Source organism: Eleginops maclovinus, chromosome 15, assembly GCF_036324505.1.
Source record: "Eleginops maclovinus isolate JMC-PN-2008 ecotype Puerto Natales chromosome 15, JC_Emac_rtc_rv5, whole genome shotgun sequence".
NCBI lineage: Eukaryota > Metazoa > Chordata > Actinopteri > Perciformes > Eleginopidae > Eleginops > Eleginops maclovinus.
The window spans coordinates 11,973,047-11,999,177 of record NC_086363.1 but is presented as its reverse complement, the minus strand read 5'-3'; the positions used below and the strand labels follow the sequence as shown (position 1 = coordinate 11,999,177).

At 40.0% G+C, this 26,131-nt stretch overlaps 1 protein-coding gene across 3 annotated transcripts; it reads right to left on the bottom strand.

The window, feature by feature from the left end:
- Positions 1 to 3,848: 3,848 nt before the first annotated feature.
- trdn (triadin) lies at positions 3,849 to 24,075 on the bottom strand. Of its 3 annotated transcripts, none has more exons than XM_063902182.1 (6): positions 23,636 to 24,075; positions 19,216 to 19,414; positions 16,619 to 16,660; positions 13,431 to 13,478; positions 5,131 to 5,292; positions 3,849 to 4,096 (listed from the first exon to the last, which is right to left on the bottom strand). In XM_063902182.1, exons 2-6 carry the CDS (start codon positions 19,400 to 19,402, stop codon positions 4,074 to 4,076), a joined length of 462 nt encoding a protein of 153 aa, XP_063758252.1. In that variant the 5' UTR covers positions 19,403 to 19,414; positions 23,636 to 24,075; the 3' UTR covers positions 3,849 to 4,073. The 3 variants fall into 3 exon arrangements, with proteins under 3 accessions (XP_063758252.1, XP_063758253.1, XP_063758254.1); XM_063902183.1 differs by lacking the exon at positions 16,619 to 16,660 and adding an exon at positions 13,668 to 13,694; XM_063902184.1 differs by lacking the exon at positions 16,619 to 16,660.
- Between the last annotated feature and the right edge of the window lie 2,056 nt (positions 24,076 to 26,131).

The following is a 26,131-nucleotide window of genomic DNA, read 5'->3' as shown; positions in this document are numbered from 1 at the left end:
CTACATCTCTGGCTTTTTTTAATATTCTGTCTCTCACTGTGAAAATAAAACTACCATAAAAATTACGGACTGTATTTTTTTGTAAGTGGGTAAACTAACTAAATTGGCAGTGGATCCCATACTTATTTCCTGCTCTGTATATATATGGATATGAACTGCATTATATAATATTTATGTAGTTAAAATGTCTTCTAGCATCAGTCTCATTACCTTATTTAATCTTATAATCTGAATTTTGCTGGTTTCAATCCTTATATTTTGTAGATTTTATTGCAACATGTATCAAATTCACTTTACTGTTGCTGTGACAATGAATAACTCAATACTCTATCTGTTGAATAAACAAAAGCGTTTAAAAGTTTGGGAAAGTGAATTTATGAACGATAAATGGTTTCGATGGGGCTCTAGCAGACTGATTCGACATCTTATAAAATATTGAACACTTCTATGTTCCCTTGTGAATGAGTGAAGCAGACATATTTCTTCTGAGATGTAATTTGAATAAAAGACATGCCAAAATGTGTGTCATACTTGCTGCATGTGTGTTTCCTGTGTGTGTGTGTGTGTGTGTGTGTGTGTGTGTGTGTGTGTGTGTGTGTGTGTGTGTGTGTGTGTGTGTGTGTGTGTGTGTGTCTATGTGCGTGTGTGTGTTTGTGCAAGAACATGTGTGCATGTGCCTCCCAGGTTGGTTCAGTTGTGTGTAATGCATCTAGCCTGAGGGCCAGGGTTGCCAGGTTGTGTAAATAAATTAAAGCAACAAATTATGTTTAAAAGCTTTTCCCTCAGGCCAGGAAAACGTAGATCCATTATTCATGGCTTTTACTGCCAGGAATCTAAAGGCAGGTGTGTGTGCCAGTATTTTTTTGTCAATTATTCAAAGATTAACCGCTTTACCCAATCGCATTATTTTTTTAATTAAATCGAATAACATTTACATTTTTTCCAGATCAGCTGAGTTATAATTCTACCACCACGTCCTGCCCAGTAAGATTATCCACACTTGTAGTTAGTACATCTTCAACAGGAACCTTCATGGTCATGTGTAAAGACCACACAAACCTGGCTCGTCTCTTATCCACTGTCGATCTACTGATAAAACCAATTACAGAAGGAAGTGTTCAGATGAATACAAAGTTTATTTCCTTAGCTTTTACTGTAAAATAATAGTTTGACATTTCGGGAAATATGTTGATAAGCATTTGCCAAGAAATACACAGAAAAAAAAATCAATATTTGTCAAATGTCTGTGCGGTAAACATGATGCAAGAAGCTGGCAAGCTAAGCTTAGAACAAAGACGGGAAAAAGAGGCCAGCCTGGCTCTTTCTGTAGGTAACTCCGTCTTTAGTCCAAGGGGCAAAACTGATAAGCAGGTGTTTAGGGCGCAGACGACTTTTACAAATGCCCTGCGCAGCCTTTCTAGTTGGACTGTTGGCTACACGTCAATCAATTACCCTATATCCGCACGTTTCCTGTCTGTGTCCACTGCCCCAATCAATAAAAGCATGACAAATCCCCCAAACAATGCTAAATCTGTATGAGACTGCTTATGCTTAGCTAACTAGCTGCCGGCAGTGGCCTGTTTAGCAGAGATGAGAGTGCTATGAAGTGATATTATCGTTCTTCTGAACAAAATCTTTTCCAAAAGGCTAATTTTCATGTTTCCCCAAATGTCAAACCATTCTTCCTTTGTTTGACACGGTCAAACAACAACAGTTGATATAAAAATGAATTCATAATTTTCCTTATAAGGCTGTGCTAAATTGAGGTCTGGATACTGCTTAGCTCCTTTACCAACAATTACCAAACTGTGTGTGGTCCACATTTTCTGAATAATGATGAGACATGTAACCGTGCATTAGAGAAGATGCTGCGTTTTTATTTGACAAATCAAAGACCTTTTTGATTTTCATCTCCATTAAAAAGAATAAGCTTATGCAAAGTTGTTTTATCTTCAAGTCGGAGCTGCTGTGTATTTTTTAAGAGGTTTTAGTGCTGTTATCTGACCATTCTGGTTGTATGCAAAACATTTTGAATGGTATTTCCAGGATGATGTTTTTGATTATATATTTTATAGAATATCTTGCTGAGCAGCCTTCTACGAATAAGGTTGTAATGAAATTAACAGGTTCAACTCCCCATACAGGCATATGGTAAGTCTGCGATATGTTCACTTTCATTTAGATTAATCCATTAGAGCTGTAATTAAGTGATTTCATTATGATTTACACATTCCGTCAATCCTGATTGCCTGTACCTGTACACTTCTTTTACTTGAACATTAATGTATTCCTATTTACATTTTGTAAATAAGTCTCTCAAAGTGCTCGATGAGAGGCTGAAATGAAGATGAGAAAAGAAAAGCCAGATGTAAATAAACATCTGATAGGAAATAAAGATAATAAACAGCTGTATTTAACTCTTTCTGTTTACTGTACATGCAAAGAAGCAGTACACTATATCAAATAACAAAATGAGTTAAAAGGCAGTTAAATCCCACACACCAAAATCTTCAGGATTGAATTGTCACATGCTACACATGTTTTAATGTTTAAATTGCCCATTGAGTAACTTGTTGCATTTACTTCAGTACAGAACTTATACAATCCAATTTTGAGCACTTACAGTAACTTTTCTATGCAGTACTTGACTATATTTTGTGCTACTTCATACTTCTATATCACGTGTCAGTGTAAAATATTGTACCTTTTCACCACCAACTATAGTTATTTACCATTGACAGTTCTTTCACTTTCTTATAATATATTTTTAAATACTACTGTACATTACCTTTGATACAAGACTTTCACTGCTGTAGGTCCCCCTCTCCTTTCTTTTTTAAGTCTGCATATTATTCCTAATATGTGGTTTTCCTTTGGATTTCGAACGGTCACAATATATGAGGTATTCATATAACTTGCTGGTGATCTCATGCTCAGACTAACAGTCCATTTTTCTTATGCTCTCACCTCTTTTATTCAGCCCTGTTTTCTTTTAACTGCGGGTCACACTGCCCTCTTTATCTCAAGAAGAATTATGTATTTGCGGTTCTGTATTTTCTCAGTGTCGCCCACCATCATCCACTTCTAATATTCAGGCTCCCTGTAGGGACACCTGGTCTGATGCCGAAGGGGGCCCATCGCGGGCCGGTTGATCCTTATCTCTTCCCTGTCTGCTTCCTCCTGGCAAGAACCGTTTATCTTGTTGCACCGGCAGGTTTCTTGGTGCTACTGTACCTCATCACTTGCATGCTGTTGTCTCTGGGGCTTGTTATTGTCATTGGTCATCTCGAATTCAGACTACCTCCTGTGCATTAAAGAAATGCTGTATAAGAAGAGAGGGAAATATAGGGTGGCACTGTGTGTGGAACTCTTACAAAAGGTCCCTTATGCAAAGGAAAGCCTAAATATGATGTTTCAAATCATGTGTGTGTGTCCCATTGATTCATTTGGTGAAGTCTCTGGCAATGAGTGTAAGTCAATGGAAAGTACTTTTTTAAACAAGTTGTGTGTGATTTTGTGTGTTTGATGGTTCAGAGTATATTTATGTTTTTTTCTGAACATGCAAGAAATAAAAAAATTACATTTTTATTAAAAAAGTAAACGTCACATAGTTCTTTCTTTTTTATTACGTATTTTTATATTTCCATTATTTTGTCCCTTTTCCGGATCCAATGATGTGTAGGACAAAACTTGTAAAAGTATGAAAAATGTAGAGATGTTTTTTTAATTGGGCCTTTTATTACCCTGCTGATTCAAAAATATGAGAATTTATTTGAAGCAAATTATGGAAAAGATATAATAAAGATCATTCTGTTGTTTCTATTGCACCCATAAATTAACCAAAGCCATGGATTCAAATGGTTGGTTTTTATTCATCAAATTCCAGTTAACTACAGACAGACAGAGAGAAACATCATTGTGATAAACTATACATCCTCCTCCTCCTCCTCCTCCTCCTCCTCCTCCTCCTCCTCCTCAGGTTTCTTCTCTTCAATTTAAGTCAGACAGTTGTCTCTTTTGCCCTCTCTTCTCTCCAGCTCTTCATACTCTTCCTCTCTCCACATTCCTCTTGTTCACAGCTCCTCAGAGTGGAAAGCTGAGGGCCAGAGGACACAATTAGGTGCTTATCAATCCCAGTTATTGCTAGAATAAATATAAAGGCAAGACACTGCAAGAATAAAACAAAAATGTTTATGCACTGGTCAATTTTGAGAGTTTGGTCTGAATTGAAAATACCACTGGGTGTTAATTTGATCTTTTTCTCCTAAATCTACCAGAAGTAAGCATACGATAATGACTCATTTGCATCAAGTTACATAACAAAAAATGATGTTCTTTTATTTATATTCCCTATAAAATCCCTTGAATTTCAAACAAGACCTTTGAACCTGGATCTATCCAATGTTCTAACTGTTGTTGCAGACAATCCCTCATCAGCATAAATTAACATAACATTGCATAAAACTTGGAATACAAAAGAAATGTTGCTTAAATGTCAGTATTCAACTGAGAAAGTTTCACAGTATCTCTGATATTACCTGGCAAGCAGTAAATTCTGTAGCTGCCAGCATAAAACTGGCATATTTTTTCTGTCTTTCTGCTTCCTTCTTTTACCTTGAACCTTTGTAAATTAACCTCTTCTTATGTTTATAAAACAACAAATTTCTGACTTACTACCTAGTGATACTTAATGAGAGCATCCTTTAAATGCTGTTGTGAAATAAAAAGCACTTCAGTTCCAGTGAATTAGCAGTCATTTTAATGGGCCGTTGGTTCTGTTAATTAAATAAGGAAGACTAGATATAAGGTTTATTTTCTGCTTAATGTATTTTCACAATTTAACAAAAGGGGCGTCAGATTCATTATAACTCTATTAGTCGGTGAGTGATTAGGTTCTGACAGCTTCATTATTGCTATTATCCGGACAGTTTGGATTATCTTGATGAGCATATTCTTTGATTTTCAATGTGTTTCCATACTGATTAATAGCCTTTCTATATAAATATCTTCAATCATGATTTGGTGCATGTAAATGCCATGTCCAGAATAAGATGTTAGGCGGGATAATCATGTTATTCACGATATTAGTTAGACATTAAATGGTAAATTAGCATGAGGCGATTTTCTTACATGTGAGGGTATCAGTTAGCTGGTGAATACCTTCCTCCTCATCTTCAGGAGCTACCAAACTGACTGCAAAATTCCAAATCATCTCCAACCAATCAGGGCTCTCCTGAGCAGTGACATCGGCGGAGACTACTGCAGGGCTTGACTTGATTGGACGAAAACCACCTAAATAGAACACAGAAACAAACATTAGAATAGAAAACAACTAAATGCCAAGCAGATTGGTGTCGAGTATTACTAACCGATTTGATCCAACATATTTTAATGAGTACAATTTAACTTAAGTAAACAGGGGTGGACAATATATCAGGGAGACAAACTTAGCCCGAAAAACCACTTTACACATCAAATGTTAATCTAAACAATTGTATTAATCAGCATGTTAGCATTTTTGGATGTTTTTTTGATTGTAAATGTGTTTAATATCGTGTTTTATTCTAATGTTCTACTCTACGTGTTGCTGCTAGTTATTCCCTGAAAACAAAATAAGCGTTTGTGAATTGAAATGAATTACATTTGATAAGGTTTCTTCTGTCCAAAAGCAACAGTAAACATACTGGTATTTCTATTATTCTCATCTTTTCACCGATTTTGGATTCTGAAAATGAATTGTGTTGTGGTAGTGTTAGAAACTACAAGTTCCAAAGAACTACAAGTGCATTTCCCCTCCGCTCCACAAGGTGGTACAAGTGAACAATCTACCTGTCAATCATTGCCTACCCTTTAAATACAGACCTGTAAGGGCGGGACTTCCTCTCTTTGTCCCTAAACACGTCTGGAAATTGTTTGGTGAAGTGTGCCATGTGTCTTTTGGAGTTATTTCAATGTAAGTCCAGTTTCATTTATTGATGAGGATCATGTTTAGGTATTAACTGCTAATATGTTAATAGTAAGTTTAATAGTTCATTAGATCTAACTTGTTGATTATGAAGTTAATGTGAAGCTTGACTAGATATCGTTTGAATTGTCTACGTTTGATGTGGCATGTGTTGCGATTGTAAGGCAACATTTCTGTTTGTATTTTACTTTGGACAAAGCATTGTAATGTTGTTTTCTGTCTTTGTAGAACCATTGGTACTCATCATTGGCACTCATCCAGTCCTGTCTCCAATTCACCATTTTTGGACTAAGAGAGAATAAACTTAAACTTGAGTGCAACCTTGTTTCCTGTGTGGTCTGTGTGGCTCCAGTCTGAACCTTAAATACCCTACAGTTGGTCCTTCGAGCCGGATACTGAGCCACACACCACACGAAGACAATGGCCGATGTACAACCAGACGAGATAAGGTCTACTGATGAGCCCCCTGTACTTGAGACCACTGAAGGTCAGGCTACCTCCACTGAGTGTGCGGATGGATCCCAAGGTGAATTAGACGCAACCAAGCTTTACGCAGAAGATAAAGCCCCCCCGCAAACATCACCTACGCCATCTATACCCACTCATCAAACAGAGCCTAGCCTTTCACCTAAACTCCCATTACCTACCTCTCACAAAGAGGACCAAATCCCTTTGCCATCAGTACCTTGTGAAGTCGTCTTAAAGCCACCTGCCCTTGACCCAGGGACTAGACCGAAAAGGCAAACACGGCCCCCTGATTTCTATAGTATTCCTGTGCGATCGCAAAGGCCGCATACACTTTCCCATGGCTCCCGTAGCTCTCATAGTAAGAGGGGTCGTACAAAAACGACCTTTAGTCTCCCTGCTAGATCTCACACCAGTAGGCATTCTAGTAGTAGCCACACTAGTTGTTTGAGTGACCTCCAAGTCAGCATGCTTGAGGCAAAGAAGAAGAAAGATGAGCTGGAGGAGCTGAAAAGACAAAGACAGGAGGAAGAAGACCTGGATGAACAATGCAAACTGATTGATAAGAATGCCAAAGCTGCTCAGCAGTGGCAGGAAGAGGCGCACAAGGACAGAGAGAGAATTGTCAGACAGGTTGCGATTAATAGACGCATTCGCCAGAAAGAACTAGAGCTTGACTCAGCCCAGCTTGTGACTAGTTTCATTCAACAAAACCTCTTTGATGACCCCTGTGGAGCTGCCGCTCTCTTTCCCTCACCTCCTAATGTAGCCACCTCTTCCTTTTATGATCTGCCTCCATCCAGAATATTCACTCCTGCCCCCTCAAGAATTCCGCATGCTGACAATCAAATTCTCGCAGCTTCACAGTTTTCTCTATTCCCTCAGCCTGGCCTTCCCAGGGTTCCCCAAACCTTTCCTATGCCTCAACCTATGGAGCCAAAGGTAGCCATTTTCCAAGCTCCCAATTCTGTTGCTGCACCTCAAACAGCCCCATTGTCCATAGGCTCTATTCAGTCTTGCCCTTTGCCCCCTGTAGCTACTGCTCAAGCTGCAGTGCTGTCCATGCCTAGTGTGTCTACCCAGCCTTCCAGTCACCATGCCTCTGTCAGTGTACCACACTCCTCCCTTCTTATTCACCGTGCAACTGCACCGTCAGCGACTGTCCAAGCTCCTGCTTATATTGCATCCATGCCTGATCCTAGATGGCCCATTTCGACTGGTAGATTGCCCCCAGTGCAAGTTACATCATCCCAGCAGCCACAAGCTCTTTATCCACATATTCAACCCCCCAATAACATGGATCTGCTAATAGCCTCAGCATATGGGATACCAAGACCTTCACTTCCTGTGTTCAAGAGTGGTCAAGAGAGTGAGTTTGCCCTCCTGAGAATGGCTCTTAGCAACCTCCTTGAAAATCACCCACATCTTACTGAACATTATAAATATCAGATCCTCTTGGACCATCTGCAGCACCCAGGTGCTAACAAACTGGCCAGATCCAGCATGCATGATGCTAGACCATATTCCACAGCTCTTGCAGCGCTTGAGGAGAAATATGGTCAGCCAAGGCTCCTTGTTCAGAGCGAAATTGGAGCAATATTGAATTCCCCCATTATTCGCATAAGCGATGTAGAGGCCCTGGATGATTTCTCCCTTTCCATCCATGCTTTGGTGGGAATGCTGCTGTCCCTAGAGGGCCCTAATGGCTCTGAATTAAGATGTGGTTCTCATGTCGACAGACTGCTTAGCAAACTCCCTGTGCAGTATAGAGATGGATTTGTTGAGTACTGCATTAAACGTGGCATTATTACTGGGCAGGCAAACCGAACTTACTCCCTCCTTGACCTTTCAACCTGGCTGCAGTCAAAGACAAGAGCTAAACGCATATCAGAGAGAGCGGTTGAACTCCATAAACAGGAAAGACCTACAATTGGTGACAAAAGACCACAAGCTGTAAATGAACGCCGGCCCTCTAGACCTGTCTCCTCTGTCTACCTGTCAACATGGGAAAAGGATACTACATCAAGCGCACAGGAGAAGGTAGAAATTAAGCCCAAACCTTACTGTCCTCACTGTAATGTCAGAGACCATTTTCTTGGTTCATGCCCAGACTTCAAGAAACTCTCAAAAAATGACATTCTGAAATGGATCAATGAGAAGGACAGATGCCGTAAATGTGGGAGAACACACAAATTTGACAAATGCACATTAAAGAGGCCATGTAACATTTGTAAGGAGATTCACCTAACCATTCTCCATGATGTTAATGTAAACAAATCAGTCACAGTGATGCTTACATCCTCCCCCTCAGAGCTCCTTTACATGGACAAACCCAACCGTTCCCATAAGGTCATGTTGAAAGTTGTCAATGTATGTCTCTACAATGGAGAGAAGACCTTCACCACATATGCAGTCCTTGATGATGGGGCTGACAGGTCCATTCTACTCCCCCAAGCTGTTCAGTCTTTGGGCCTCACAGCTCAGCCTGAGACCATCTCACTACGCACCGTAAGACAAGATATAGTGCAAGTACATGGAGCATCCGTATCTTTTGAAATTTCCCCTATCAACCAGCCAAACCAGAGGCATGTTATCAGCAGTGCATTCACTGCAGACAATCTTGGCCTGTCAGAGCACACATATCCTGTGAGACAGCTACAAGAGCAGTATCACCATCTCAGAGATGTTCCATTACAACTTGTTGAACATGCATGCCCTCTTGTACTCATTGGTTCAGACTATGCTCATCTTATTACAGCCATAGAGCCAATTCTCATAGGGCCCCCTGGTGGCCCATTGGCTGTACATACCAGGCTAGGATGGGCTCTGCAGGGACCAGCCGGTTTAGTCCAAACTCATCATCACACTCTGTCTTTCGCTCTTACCTGTTTCAAAAGTGAGCTGCTCAGTAATGTAGAGAGGCTCTGGCAGATTGACACCTTGCCCTATGTTAATGAGAAAACAGCTACACGGTCCAAACAAGACAAGCTAGCCCTTGATCTACTCCATTCCAAAACAGTACGAGTAGAGATAGATGGTGTAATGCGCTATGCCACTCCCCTGCTAAGAGCTCCCAACACTGCTCTCCTTAGAGCTCCCAAGAAAGCTGCCTTGCCCCGTCTCTGTGCTACAGAAAGACGCCTGTCCAAAGATCCCCCACTGGCAAAGAAATACCAAGAAGAGCTGGATAAACTTGTGCAGTCTGGCTATATTCAAAGGATTCCCAGCGACCAGGTAGATCAATCAAATGAACACTGGTATTTCCCACATCACATTGTTGAACACAACAACAAGCACAGAGTCGTATTTGACTGCTCTTTTGAATACATGGGCCAAAATCTGAACAAATGTCTTCTGCCTGGACCAACACTGGGGCCCTCTCTCCTTGGGGTCCTTCTCAGATTTCGCCAACATGCTATTGCCATTTGTGGAGATATTAAAGCAATGTTCCATCAGGTACGCCTTCTGAATGAGGACAAACCTCTACTGCGCTTTATATGGAGAGGGATGCAACTGGACCAGGAACCCACTGTTTATGAATGGCAAGTCTTACCATTTGGAACGACATGTAGCCCTTGCTGTGCCACCTATGCAATACACAGACATGTCCAAGATCACTCTGGAAGTAATGAGGATGTCCTCCAATCTGTCCAACATTGCTTTTATGTTGATAATTGCCTCCAAAGCTTCCCTTCCTCTCATGAGGCCAAGTCCCTCATTAACAAAATGAGACCCCTTCTTGCGGATGGTGGATTTGACATCAGACAATGGGCTAGCAATAATCCTGCTGTAATACACCATCTCCCACCAGATGCAAAGTCCAAAACAACTGAACTGTGGCTCTCAGAGAATGGAGACCCCAAAGAGCTGACTCTAGGCCTCCAATGGAACTGTTGCACAGACATGCTGGGCTACAAAAACCGGTCCATCACTTACCATGAGCCAACAATGAGGAATGTCTACAAGGTACTGGCTAGTCAGTATGATCCTCTGGGCTACCTGGCCCCTTTCACAGCTCGTGCAAAGATTATAGTGCAGGACCTATGGAAGCAGGAAAGAGGATGGGATAACATAATCAAAACTGAGAGCTTGTTGGAGAAATGGCAAGCATGGGAAATGGAACTGCAAAATCTCCCTGACATCCACTTTCCTCGCTGTTACTTACCCCCATCTGTCAATGCAGCTACCTCAACTTCCCACATGCACATCTTCTGTGATGCATCTGAGCGTGTTTATGGTGCCGTTGCCTACCTCCAGACTGTAGATCAGCACCACCACATCCATGTCAGCTTCATTATGGCCAGGTCTCGTATAGCCCCTAAACGACAGCTATCTATACCCCGCCTTGAATTGTGTGCAGCTTTGTCAGGTGCACAGCTGGTTAACCTCCTCAGTTCTGAGCTAACTATTCCACTGCAGTCAGTGACCCTTTGGACAGATTCCACAACAGTTCTGTCATGGCTGACATCTGACTCGTGCCGCTATAAGGTATTTGTTGGCACAAGAATAGCTGAGATTCAGACACTGACTGACACAATGAGCTGGCGATATGTGGATTCAAAGAGTAATCCGGCTGATGATGTAACCCGGGGTAAAACCCTCCTTGAGCTTTCTCAGCCAAACAGATGGAACCGAGGCCCCCCATTCCTTCTGTTGAACCCTGACTGCTGGCCAGCCAACCCAGGTGCGTCTGTTGAACAAGAACCTGTTGCGGAACTCAGAAAATCAATGTTCTGTGGCACAGTGATGTTTAACACAAACCTCCCTGATCTAAATAAATACAGCAGCTGGGATGATCTGATGGAGGAAACAAAGGAGATGCTTTACGGGGCGGCTCAAGATCAAAACTCAAACTTGGCACAATGCTACATCAACTCAGAGAAGTATCTTTTGCAAAGGGCCCAATCTGAGTGTTTTCCTGAGGAGTACAATGCCCTTAAAACCAACAAATCTATTCCCAGGAATAGTAAACTACTCCCTCTTTCTCCCGAATACGACCCCAATCTCGGTCTCATTAGAGTGGGAGGTCGACTTCGAAGAGCAGAGTCCCTCGATCATGACACCCTCCATCCACTTATATTAGATCCTAAACATCCCATAACAAAACTCATTATCAAGTATTATGACAACAAACTGTTCCACCCAGGTCCTGAGCGTCTTCTAGGTGAGGTGAGACGCAAGTACTGGATCTTACGTGGTCGCCAAGCCATCCGTCAACTTCAGCACCAGTGTCGAGACTGTCAGAGATGGAGAGCCAACCCAGTCATTCCAAAAATGGCAGACCTTCCTCCGGCCCGTCTTAGGCTGTTTAAACCCCCCTTTTGGTCCACAGGTGTGGACTGCTTTGGGCCTTTCACGGTTAAAATTGGCCGGCGCACGGAGAAAAGGTGGGGCATACTATTTAAATGCTTAACAACACGCTGCATTCATCTTGAGCTGCTTGACAGCATGGATGCAGATACATTTTTGATGGCCTTCAGAAGATTCGTCTCACGTAGAGGCAAACCTTTGGAACTAATTTCGGACTGTGGGACTAATTTCAAAGCAGGAGAGGCAGAACTGCGAAGTGCATTCCAAGCGATGACCCCAGAGTTAAAGCAGCAATTGGCTCGTGCACAAGTCAACTTCCAATTCAATCCTCCATCTGCCCCCCATTTCGGTGGAAGCTGGGAACGAGAAATCAAATCAATAAAAATGGCCCTCCGTGTTGTACTGGGAAACCAACAAACAACTGAGACAGTCCTACATACAACCCTTATTGAAGTAGAGGGCCTTCTGAATTCGAAACCCCTTGCATACATTTCCTCTGACCCTGCTGACCTTGATCCAGTTACACCAAATATGTTATTGATGGGGCGGCCTGATTCTTCTCTTCCCCAAGCAATCTACTGTCCCAGTGAACTTCTTGGTAAGAGAAGATGGCGTCACAGTCAAATCTTGGCTGACAAATTCTGGTCAGCTTTCATCCGATCCTACCTTCCAAACCTTCAAGTCAGACAGAAATGGAAAACTGACAAGGAGAATTTGGATTCAGGCCAGGTTGTGATGTTGGTTGACCCCCAGCTACCTCGAGCATCCTGGCCTATCGGAAGGATAACCGAAACCTACCCTGGAAAAGATGGAAAGGTTCGCAGTGCTAAAATCACCATTCAAGGTCGAGAATACATACGCCCTGTCTCCAGATTAATCCCACTCCCTGAAATCACTGAAGAAGAAACCACGTAACGTATTTGCTGCACAACTCCGGGGGCGGCTGTTAGAAACTACAAGTTCCAAAGAACTACAAGTGCATTTCCCCTCCGCTCCACAAGGTGGTACAAGTGAACAATCTACCTGTCAATCATTGCCTACCCTTTAAATACAGACCTGTAAGGGCGGGACTTCCTCTCTTTGTCCCTAAACACGTCTGGAAATTGTTTGGTGAAGTGTGCCATGTGTCTTTTGGAGTTATTTCAATGTAAGTCCAGTTTCATTTATTGATGAGGATCATGTTTAGGTATTAACTGCTAATATGTTAATAGTAAGTTTAATAGTTCATTAGATCTAACTTGTTGATTATGAAGTTAATGTGAAGCTTGACTAGATATCGTTTGAATTGTCTACGTTTGATGTGGCATGTGTTGCGATTGTAAGGCAACATTTCTGTTTGTATTTTACTTTGGACAAAGCATTGTAATGTTGTTTTCTGTCTTTGTAGAACCATTGGTACTCATCATTGGCACTCATCCAGTCCTGTCTCCAATTCACCATTTTTGGACTAAGAGAGAATAAACTTAAACTTGAGTGCAACCTTGTTTCCTGTGTGGTCTGTGTGGCTCCAGTCTGAACCTTAAATACCCTACAGGTAGTGAGAATCAGGACCAAAGAACGTAAAACACGGAGATGTCATTTTTGTTCTGTAATGCATTCAGAGCAACTTCTTTAAAGTGAGGGTTAAAACAACATATTAAGCCCTAGGGAGTGAATGTGATATGTTTGATGGTTAGGAGTCTCCGCTTGCCTCTAGCCCTTAGACCTCTCTTGGCGATGGCAGAAGGAGGAGGGAGACCTAAGAGGGAAAGACACATAAACACGACAAACACAACATTAAGAAAGACATCATGATGGGAAGTGTAGAATAGAGTTTCCAGACAATCCATTAAAAAAAAGAAGATAAAGTCACACAGAAGAAGAATGATTAAAACTAAAAGAATAAAAAACCAGCACAACAAATCACACTGCAGCTGTTAGGACTTACTGTATCTCAGATGACTTGTAGGACATGCTGGATGAGAACACAGCAAGAAACCGCAAAAAAACAAAACAAGTTTTCAGCAGCATTTCAACATTAGCCACACAGTTTCATCTGTATAACAACCGCTGGCATTGTCTGTCCCAGTAATATGTCTGTCCCAGTATGTCTATAGAGCACTACAAAAAACTGTAGCAGTATTTTCAATCACTAAGTTTTGATTTCCACTCCAGTAGTCAGAAATGCACACCTCAAACATGCTCCAAAAGGCCTCTTCTCTTATGGGTTTATAAGTTGTGACTTATGCCCTCATAATGGTTAATATATTATTTAGTTATGCTTCATAGTTCAGTTATAAGGCAATCATTTTTACAGATTTTGTTTTGCCAGGCCTCCGTTTCTCTCATCTAGAGAAAAATCAATTGATTGACAAAGGATTCCAATTTCAAAATGTACACTTTAATCATGAATATCTATACCTTCACTTATTTGTTTTTAATCCTTTATCTAACCAGGAGAGTCCCGTTGAAGTTATTTTTCAAGAGAGGCCTAGCCCTTGTGATAATAATAAATAATGTCATTGTACAATACTCACTTAAATATGTAATACACTAATTTATTTGGGCATTAAAATGGCATTTACACTGTAACCTAAACAGCATAATGATGTATTAACCAGTAATAAAGCTTTTAACTACAACTTATAAACACTTTGGTCCCAAATGATGCACAAGAGGGGCATTTTGAAGCAGTCGAGGTATGCCGAAAGTATGCTAATTATTATTATCTTTTGTATGTACAGTATCTTTCACATTGACACTCTGCTATTCACAAAGGCTTTGTCCCAGCAGTTGCCCTCATTAATGATCTTTTATATATACTGTATATAATATTCCCTCTCAGGTGGAAGAAGCTTTGTGTCTGTTTGTTGCCCGCTGTGGATAAAGGATACTCATAAACAGCTGATTAATGCACTGACATTTCTTTGATTGGCACTCCAGACAGAGACACTCCCCCCCACCCCCCCTCGCTAACTCTCTGTTGTCCTTTTTATTTCTGTTGCTTATTCATTCAGTCTCTCTTGCACTTTACCTTTCTTCTCACTCCCTTTTTTTCTTTCACTCTCTCATTCATCCCAGATCTCTGTTTCTTCTATTTTCCCTTATTGAAATCTATTTTTTGTCTCTGTCTCACATTCTTGTCCTACTGTGACTCTCTCTTTTGGCACTCTACCTTTTGTTCTGTTTAGTTTACTAGCCACAAAAAAAGAAAAGAGATTCAAAATACATTAAAAAAAAAAGAAGAAACCCTTGCAGTGGGCTTCGATAAACCTCGAAGAATCCCTGAAGTAGCTGAAGAGACACATCTGGAATGAATATGAATAAATGTTTCATGCAAAGCTTTGTTTGTATTCTTTATTTTCTTACTTCCTTCTCTCAATCCCACCTTCTTATATTTATTTCATTTTATTCCTATTCCCTTAATGACTGTCCTTGAAGTCAAAAGTGTCTTTTTACTCCACTACAATTTGGAGGCAACTCTGTTACGTTTTACTATATTTATCAGGGAGCTTTAAATACTATGAAAATTCAGATTCAGCAAGTGTGTTTCTCTCCATATTTCTCCCCACAAACAAACACAGTCTCTTTCACGATGGAGAGAATTGCATTTCTTCCTTTTTTTCAGACAATGTCTCCTTGCTGTTTCATTTACACACACTGGCATTTATTGAAATGTCATTGTGGGAGAGGAGCCTTGTGATTAAAAATGCAGCCAGGCATTTTGTCATTGTCAACACTATTTGCTTCAGAAAATAGAAGCTAACTACAACAGACACTTTTCTGTTCATAGCCTTAGCTCTGGGATAAATATTTCCTTGTCTACATTTGTAAATTTAATTTGTAGTGATTACATTTTTGTACCAGACGCCTACGCTTGAACATCTTTTTCATTATCGACTGTCAATTGCAATTGTCATTTCATTTGTATTTTAAGCTTGTGTGTCACAGTTTCTTAGTGATTGAGTGCATTTAGCGGTTACAGATGGAACACAGATGTACGTGCAATTCCAGACTTGTAATGCAATGGTACACATTTAAAAATGTCCTGCACCTAAAGACAAGGACTGAAAAGACTCAGGCTGGTGCCAATTTTTTTTTAAATCCTCGCATATTTTTGAAGAACATGTCAGTTGGCATTAAAACACTGGTGTCTGAACATCTTTATAGACTTGATGTTAAGATTTTTTCTTTAATTTGCCATCCATCTGTAGCTAAGATGCTTGAAAACAGCTTGCAATTTTGATAGCAGACCAGAATGTGAATGGATGTAAATGAGTAAACAAAAGTTTGAAACAGGAAACAATGCTTACACTTTAGCTAGTCACATGTATATTCCCAAGGTCATTAATCTAGGAGGATCCTGTGGAAGTAAGATGATCACTATACTAAGAAAGTGTATAAATACTCCTATACATTTCTATTGCTTGCTAACAGACCCAATTACAGGCAGTTAGAAATTGGGTGTAAACATTTCTTAATGTCCCGTTAGCTACTGAGCTTATGAGGCTGCTAACTGATTCACTAACTCTCATTTAGTTTAAAGGTAATAAGTCTTATTGTCTAAATAGCGACTGAGCTAACAAGCTTGCTTACAGACCCAGCACTGACATAGCATTACAGACTTATTGTCATATTGGCAACTAAGCTAACAAGCTTGCCAGATAAGATTCAGTATTAACAAACAGGGACAGTGAGTAATAGAAAGACTTGGAGAGCACTGGTTTTTACTGGTGTCTTAGTGCTGATTTACCCCTAATAATTTAGTCTCACAGTTGAAAGACTCGAACATACACATATACTATATCTTGCTTATCTCTTGTCTGCCACAGGCAACACTCTAGTTCAAGCAAGCCATGCAGTCAAACTGTTAGTGGTTTTGCTGTTTTGGGATTTTACCATTGGATAAACACACGGGGTCGTCACAGTATGATGTGTACTCTTTGGATGGGATGGCAGGTGATTGACAGCATGAAGATGGAGAAGAGGTGAAGGGGTGAGGGAAGAAGGAGAGTGGGGAGAGGAGTTACAGATGAGTGTGTTGGATGTGTGAGGCAGGACTATCCTTACACTGTAGGATAGTCCAAATACATGGTGATGTGTGGTAGTGGTGGGAGTGATAAGGAGCTGATATGAGTAGAATCGATTGAAAGGTCATTATCACAGTAAATTAACTTCACACTCAAAATCAAAGGGATTGATTTCCTGGTTGGAAGATCGTAGGCAGTTTGTCAGCTCTGTTTAGATCACTACAGTGCATACTAATGCTTTACCGTTATGCTTATGTGAGTTTTTCACCTGATGGTTCTGCATTAGTTAACATTTACATTGTGTATTTCTTGTATTGCATGCCTGTACTTTTGCACTTTTCAAATTGTACTTTTTTTCTTTTACCTTTGCTGTATTTTTTTTTTATTGTATTACCCTGCAAAGACCAATGTATTGCCCTGGTTTATGAAATGTGACAAAAAATGTAGTTTCCTTGCTTTGCCTATAAGGTCATGTGTGCGTGCTCTAGTGACTGTGAAAGTTGAGTCCTCCTGCCCTTGCAGTTGTGTAGATATCAGGACTCATTGCATCCAAATTCTGACACCAAGGGTCTTCATTATTTAATTTGACTGTGTGTTTACCAGCCGGAATATTTGTTGTCTGGAACCAGGTGAGCAAGACAGCAGAGATCCAACGTAGTTACTGCATATTGAAGTTTTCACACTTTGTTCTTGGACGATTTGAACAACGAAATGTACCATGTCAATTAGTTATTTTTCTATATTTGGACAGAGGGAGGCTAGCAGTTGCCTACTGTTTCAAGATTTCAAGCTACACTAAGCTAACCGAATTTATCGTAGTTTAACTTATGGGTATGAGAGTAAAAAGAGTGTAGCATTTCCCAAAACGTCAACATTTTGCTTTTTATGTCAATGTATTTTGTTCAGTGTTTTGATTTCTGGAGTAGTTAACATCCTGGACTCAGTGTTAACCATAACAAGCGAAGAGCGAAAGTTCCCTCTTGCTTTCTGCTGTTACGCTGCAATCACACGTTTCTCATTATCTCAAGATAGATAATAATTTGGCAGTGCATAGCCTTGTAAGCCTGATCACGGTGCCAGTGAATAGGCAAGAAAATTTTGAAGGATATCTTGACTGCTGCATTCACTTTCATTAATCAATATCATAGTTGCGTTCTCAGGGAAATGTATTTCATTTAATCTCACGACAATGAAGTGATTAAACCGCGACTCCAGAAAATGAAATTTGATCACTCAAGACAATTAAGATATGAGCTGCTGCAGATTATAGGAGAACCTGCTCTCAGTTTCTGGCAGGCAATATATAGAACTTTAAATAAGTATGTGTAACAGAGAAATTTACATTTTAAATAAATAACTATTGTTTGATTCAACTCCTTTTTGAAAACCCCTGTGACTTTGTTAATATGCATGCTAACAGCAGGAAGTGCCCTTTCAATCCATTCTACCAGTGTATGACATTTAAGTGAAAATGAGAAGAGTGGATTAACTTTAATATGTACACAGCTGTATTTCTACACTGGTACATCAAATGTTAACTGGTAGACTAAGTGATGTTAAAGTCAAGGTGAAAATGTGTGAGAACATTTCACTCCAGTGTGTCATTTTCAATATATCCGTCTGTCAAGTGAAGGGAAGCACACAACCAGCATTAACCCTTGTGCCTCACTTTTAAAAGTTGCTTCAATGACTGCAAATGTAATACCATTTCTATCTACTCAAAGGTAGGGGGCGTGTTAACAGTCTCTGCTATTATAAAGATTATTTTAAAGCATTTTTATTATTAGTGTAAGTGGGAAAATTGCATGTGATTGCCTGTAGGTCAAACACGCGAAAATGGCTCAATCAGGTTGAAAACAGTAACAACTAGACTGTATAGTAAAGGCTTGAAATAATAAAAAACATGATGTTATACTGTAATGGTTGTGGGATCAGTTTTAATGGAGACATTTTAGGGGTCTGCATTTTGGCTACATTACATATTTATTGGAGCTGAGTTTTAACTAAAACTTCACATCTGTGCCAACATTTATGGCAGAGGCTACACTTTAAATCTAACATATTCATCTAAGAAGTAAAAAGACAAAAATGCTTCAAGGGACACACTAGGGTTAAAGCACCACACATGTTGAGACATTAACATGTGTTGAATATATAAACAAGTTGGTGTGTGTCCCCTAACCCGACACATGGACATTGAAAAAGATGACCTTCATAAGAACGTCCACTTTTGAAGTCTGCTTCAAAAATGCCTGAAAGGTGCTCAAATGAAATATGGATGACTAAATTATATGTGAAAAATGGGTATATGTGAGTTGAAGAAAAGTGACATAGTTAAACATCACAAGCATATTATAATCATGGAATTATTGAGTGGTAAATCTATTAGAAAAACTAGACTTTAAATACAAAGTAGTTCCAATATAAAAATAACCATGAAAACAAATATCATCTAGGTCTCGTTACCTGACAGAGTTTTGTAGTCAAGCAGATCAAAGAGAACGATGGCGACGCCCGACCATGTGAGGATCAGAGCCACAACCAGCAGCCAGGCCATAGGTGAACTAAAGGTCAAAATGACATCCTCCAAAAATGTCCTCTGATTGGTCCGGGGAGCAGGGGACGCCTCTTTGCCGCTGGTTTCACTACTCATTGTCGAAGAGATCTGAGGACAGGAAGAGTGGTCAACAAAAAAAGGAGAGAAAAGGACAGCAAGAAAGAGAGAAGTTTGGAAGTAAATTGATTTTCTAAGGAAAAGGGCACAAATGAACTAAGGCAACAGAAAAATATGTAACTATTTAGGTCACCTAGCTAAAAAACTATTTAAAAGAGCTATCTACGGGTGACAGGAAATGCAGATTCTGGTGATCATTTCCTACGTCAAGTTGGTTTCTCTGACAGTTCAAAACTTCTCACAAGATGTTAATACTGCTTTTTGGGAGTGATGTAGTATGGGCAAAGCAACAACCAAAGTTTGGAGCCAATGAATCCAATTTTTGTTTCAGTTATAGAAACGCTGTGGCATAGGCCTGTGCTCTTCTAGTTTTCTGGGGATTTATTGCTTTGAAAAAAACATTTCACACAAGTTGGTTTTTATCTATTGTAAATGATATAATATGGGTTATAGCACTTTTAAATATGGGAAGTGTACGTGAGAATGCATATTCGTAAAATCAGCTTTTCACAATATGCACATTAAAATGCAGTTGGAATTTAAAAAAACACCTGTCACATCATTTCAAAATAAACTGCAGAATCTTTGGGAGTATTTTGGGGGTGGAAGGCCTTTGGTTTGAAACCATAGGGTTACAGTCTGTGATGGTGTTGCCACATTCTCTGATTTTGGCATTTCAACACCATTCACCAATTTGTTGAACTTTATTCTGTTTTGGATATGAGTAATCCACAACAGGCCTTCTGCTGGGGGTTGTGTTATCATTTCTTTTGATTAATGAACACAACAGCTCTTTATTCACATGGTGAATCATTCAAGTATGTTTTCCTTTGTGTGAGACCGAAAATGAGAGACAGACAGAGATTACCCGAGGTGATGAGGAGATTAAATTCCATCTCACTTTGAAAAATCTGCTCTACAAGACAAATTGCTTCTGTAAAGAAAGTTTTCATCATTGAATGACAGTGGGGCCGTGGTGCCATAACATGATTATGTGCTCGCGTTATGTTGTTTGTGTTCATTATGTGCTGCGATGAAAGCCTGAGATGATTTATTTTTCCTTCTGTGTCTCTGCCTGCCTCTTACAAAGCTTATCTCCAAATATAAAGCGATAGCTACACTGTTCTGGAGATCTGAATTAAAATCAGGTCTGACTCACTTGAGAGAAATATGCCCTTCTCAAGGTCGTAAATGATGACCTAAGGTTGCACCTCCCTAAATTCCTGTATGGACATGACAAGCAAGGCATACATTTGAAAGGAATGTTTAAGTTTGGACCCTAATGGCATTATCATCATCCTCAATGTCCATTAAAAATGTATTTTCTTGAGGAGAAATGTGTCATAGCCTGTGCACTCAATCCTGAACTGGACTGCACAAAACCATCCAACAGAAAATGCAGCAACAGGTATTAGAACTTGTTGCAAATCAAACATTTGTTTTGCAAGGCCGGATCAAATATGGTAACTTGGCCCATACAGATGAATGCCAATGCACTTATCTGTACTTCCTGTCAGTGAGATAAAGCCCCACAACAAGGCCACAAGATAACGTTATACACATTATTACATAGAGTTGAAAGCTGATATTGATGTTGTTGACATCATTTTGCATTTATCAGAGTCCCAAGCTAATATTTAGAAATGAGTGAGTCATCTATTAATTAGCCAACTTTAACGCCAAACTGTAAAAGGTTACTCCAGCACTTTAGTGTAAGGTTGAGAACTTTGTGGTGAAGAGAGAGGATGGTGAAAGTGTGTTTATTTCTGAGAAACAAGAATTGTTTGATATTTGAGTGTGTGCAAATGTATTGTTTAGGATTTTCCCCCAATCAATGGCACAACACAAACTGGGAGAAGCAAAAGACTCTGGATATTAGCCTTTCCTTTGTAAAGTTTAATTAGCAGGAGCTCTCCAAACTCACAGTATAATTGACGTCAGGCGGCACATGTATCATTTTCTATTAGTAATATCCAGTAAACAATGTGGATTTCTTGTACACTAACTACAAATCTATGTATCTACTGTGAAATGTATGTTGTGCAGGACGGTTGTATAATGTGAAAAATTGATGTGTTTGGATTCAGTTGCAGGTCTCAGGCTGACCTTTCTGTTGCTGCAATCAGATAGAAAACTACAAAATCAATTTAACATAATGCTGCCCACGAATGCTTGAGTGTGTGTGCGTCTCATTCAAGAAAGCTAACCATTGATTTGATGAGCAACAGCCAGTGTGGACAAAAGTAAAGAGTGAGAGCGTGTGTGACGTGTGTGATATAAAAGCTGGCCATTGATTTCTTTAGCGGCTGGTTAGGCTAATGCATTGATCGACTGCATGTAAAACAGTCACGGTGGTATAATGACAGAAGGTAGGAGCACAGTCTGAATGACCTACAGCAAGGAGAAGAGAAAAAGGCTGCACTGTGTGATCATCCACTCCACCGCTCTTCACCAGACCATCTAATTACAGCATGGTTCTCTTACATAGAGCCGTGTTTTATGTCAAAGTGAGTCACAGTCTGCCAACATTTTCTTCCTCGCATTCATATGTGTCTGTCCTGATGACCCAGCCCACCTGTTGTTACCACCAGGCTGAGCTGATCCACACACACGAACGCACACACACACGAACGCACACACACACACACACACACACACACACACACACACACACACACACACACACACACACACACACACACACACACACACACACACACACACACACACACACACACACACACACACACACACATACACGCACACACACACACTCAAGGACACCAAATGCTGCTGAGTCCTCCTCCACACCAAAGGAATGGACAGAATTAGAACGATGTGGGTGCCGATACTGACTGGTGTTTGAGGGCGAATGAAAGGCGACAGAGGCACTGTGGATAGTGTGAGTCATTAAATAAAGTACACAAACATTATAATGAAAAGGCATGGTACTGCTTATAAAGTCAGCTGGCTGGGTACCATTGGCAGAAAGTTACACTTAACTTCTGCACTTTTAAACAGTAGCTACTTTAAACCTACAGCCCTACATCTCTGAGGGAATAGTGCACTTTTTATCAAGTAACCTCGTATCTTTTCCTATTAGGATAAAACATCATGACAAGCTTTAAGAGTACAACATGTTTCATGCTTCAGATGTCTATACATTGTAGTTCTCTGTTATGGCTGAACTCTTCAGATGGTTTAATTGAAATAACTGTTTAAGGCCCAAAGAGCTAATGATCTCTTATTTTCTGAAAATGTAAATGGTTAGAGAAAACTGCAGGTACAAGTAAAATTGTGTTGTTGTCATGTCATAACCCTTCTGATTTATCTTGTTGTGACCCTAGGTTGAAAACCACTGAACTACAAATGTTAGGCCTTTTTAAAATAGTCAAAATGAGCTTTTTGATTTGTGTATCAACCAATCCTCTGTCATATATTTCTGATATTACATTGTGTTACTGTTTGAACATGCAAAAAGTGATTTGTGATATCCCAGGATAATGTTAAGGAAATGGAAATAAAACATGTGATATTGTTTTCTTATTAAATATTAGATTAAACTCACTGTGCTGCTATAAATCCCTCACATGACACATATTCTTTAAATGTTTTCTTAGTTTACTTCAACACATTTGTCAGATAAACCTTTTGTATATGTTTGACGTATAGTAGTCATATATTTGATGTAACATATGTAATAAATGCAAGTAGCCGCAATGCAGTATTTTAATAAAAATTGGGAGAAAAAGTGATTTTTTGAGTTCTTAGATTTAGATCTAAGAACTCAAAAAATTCTGACTTTTTTCTTAGAATTCAAAACATAAAATAAAAAATGTTCACCCGGGCCCTAATCCTCTTTCATAGATTTCTCTCTACCACGTAAAATACTGTAAAAATAACAATGGACAGATAAATATTTTGGACTTAACTGCACAGCTAAAAGCTCACATTGTAGTTCACATTATGACCCAAATGTTCCTTACTTTTGGTTTTCTTGACCATATCATCAATATTCCTCAAACACCATTAAATGCACAGTTCTCCAAGGTATAAAGTTTGGGAGTATGCCCTAAGCAGCGGCTAACCTTTAGTAGATATTAAAACTGGCAATAAGAAAAAACCCACCAGTTAGACCTCCAGCATTCAGTAATGTCAGAATCAGATCATTATTATAAAGTTCAGCCACAGTGACATGGATTTCCACATTACCTTGGGAGTTTACCGTATGTTCAGTGATAACCTTCACTCCTTCAAAGGCTCTGGAAACCCACTGTTACCATAGAAACGCGCATGTAACTCCTTCGTTAAATCCTCTTTGGCCCCCGTTGATTGTGAGAAAAAGACGATGGAGGCAACGCTCAAATCCAGGCAGCAAAAAGGCGCACAGCAATTGTAGTTAAGCTGGATCACAGCAGGTCTAAAAATACATTCAAACCTTCCCCACAGGGGAGAATGGAAAGAAATCCAGTAAACAGGCCATTAATATTTTTGAGTTTGTGTTTAATTCAAAGATATTCTCAAAGGTTTTGACTCTTCCCTTTGACTCTATGTCCAAGAGTCAAAGTTTTTTGAGATTCGGTTTTAACAGCTGGAGAGAGTGAGACAGAAAAACAGGAGCAGGGAGGAGGAGGTGACCGACTGTGAGTCACCCTGCCCCCTCTGAGGGCCCAAAATAGAGAGATAGTGGAAGTGGAAGGGGGGAGGAAGAAAGGGGAGGGACTGTGCTTGAAGAAAAAGGGTGTCGAGGAGCAAAAGATCAAGAGATGGATAGGAGAAAAGGATAAGGCGAAAAAATAAAGGTCTAAAAGTCTCCTGTGCTTTGAGTCTTTGAAACACAGAGCTTATTAATCATGTTAGAAAGATTGGAGGCAGCCAACAGCTGATGTAACATCAGTTGTTCTGCTTTGAGAGACACATTCTACATTCCTGACCTCACTTATACTGAGCAAAATATCCCCTGTGACACCTGTAAAGTGACTGAAAAAGTGCAATCATAATTTTGCTTCATGTGATAAATGTTTCAGTTCCATTTTTCTTGATAATAAACCACTGGTTGGTCCTTCAATAACAACATCACCAGTTTTTTTTAATACAAAAAGAGGTCAGGCAATTTTTCATTTTGAGCCCTCAACTAAAAAACATACACAGAACTTTAAACTTCTTAATCTCTCAACCATTCATGCACTTCCTCCATGGGAAATATCCTTAGTGTCCCATCTTGTCAAACAGCTGCCAAAGTAAAGAGTAAATAAGTGAATAAATATTTAGGCGAGCCCAATGCACGTTTTTAAGTCCTGTCAGAAGCTGTTTTTAAGGCCCAGTTTGAACGAGGGTGTGTGTGCATTGGGAAGAAGTAACCTGACCCCCAGTCTTGCCCTGGGAGCCTGCGCTGCAGAGGCTATAATTAGAGGTACAGACAGCAGCTGGTGTTAACATTGGACTGGACTGCTTTATATTTAGGGCGCAGAGAGGGGGCTGAGGGCCAGAGGACACGACACACTCATAACATTTTAACATAAAACAACAAGCATTGCTTATTATTGCGCCATTACTTGGAATGTTGTTAAAACAGAACCTGTTGATATGTCCTTCAAACGAGAAAATGATCATGAATTATATGATACACATAATGTATGTCCAACATTAGATTTATCTTCCACTATAGTCGAATGAAAGTGAATGTGGGGAAATTAAAAAAGGCCATAATCATTTCCTGTGTTGTTTTCTCGCTAAAAATATGAAGTTTTATTGATTTTTTTTCTCTTCTTTCTTTTGGTTTTTTGGTGGCTCTTCTTGATTTTGGGGCATGCACAATAAACAAATAGTTTGTTTAAATATCCCTGCTTCCCTGAAAAAAACTACAAGGTTAATTTCTTTGTTTAACACAGCACAAAAAATAATAGATATCTGTCAAAGCAAGATAAACTGACAAAAACAAACTGTTAAGTCAAGGTTCTTTTTTTTTTTTTTTTTTTGCCTTTAATCGGATAGGACAGTGGAGAGTGACAGGAAAGTGGGAGAGAGAGTCAGGGTGGGATCCGGAAACGGACCACCTCGAATCGTGCAGGTGCAGGTGCCCCAGCCAGTTACGCCACGGCCGGGGCCCAGTCAAGGTACTTTTAACATGACTCATCCACTTAATGAAAGTTAACTGTGGGCTGCTACACACACACAGACACACACAAATGCCCATCCCTGTGAGATATGTTCTGATGAAACCAACCATCCAAAGTAATCTGATGAAACCAACAGCAATCATCAAGAACAACGCTCATTTCTGCACCACATTATTCTGTGTGTGTGTGTGTGTGTGTGTGTGTGTGTGTGTGTGTGTGTGTGTGTGTGTGTGTGTGTGTGTGTGTGTGTGTGTGTGTGTGTGTCTGTGTCTGTGTCTGTGTCTGTGTCTGTGTCTGTGTGTCTGTGATTGTGTGTGCTGGTTTGACAGTGAGACGCATCCTGAAAAACTCCCTCCATCGGTAACTCGAGATATGGAAGAGATAACGCACACAAAAAAACTTCCTGGTAGCTGTGAGATTTTGAAAGGTTTTATGACACTACACTTCGGAGCATCACACTCAAAACTGGAGGATATTTTTGGCTCTGTGAAATTGTCAGCCCAGAAAACTTAACAGCACCTCCAGGTCTGGCTGAGGTTCAGAACTTCGGACAGCAGAAGAGATATCTGGTCCTGCTGAAGCCTTCTCA

Coding starts and splice junctions, on each gene's coding strand:
- trdn (XM_063902182.1), bottom strand. CDS start 19,402: ATGAGTAGTGAAACCAGCGGCAAAGAGGCGTCCCCTGCTCCCCGGACC. Junction 5,293..13,430: donor GAGAGGTCTAAGGGCTAGAG/GCAAGCGGAGAC, acceptor TGTTCTATTTAG/GTGGTTTTCGTCCAATCAAG. Junction 4,097..5,130: donor GCTAACTGATACCCTCACAT/GTAAGAAAATCG, acceptor TCTGGCCCTCAG/CTTTCCACTCTGAGGAGCTG.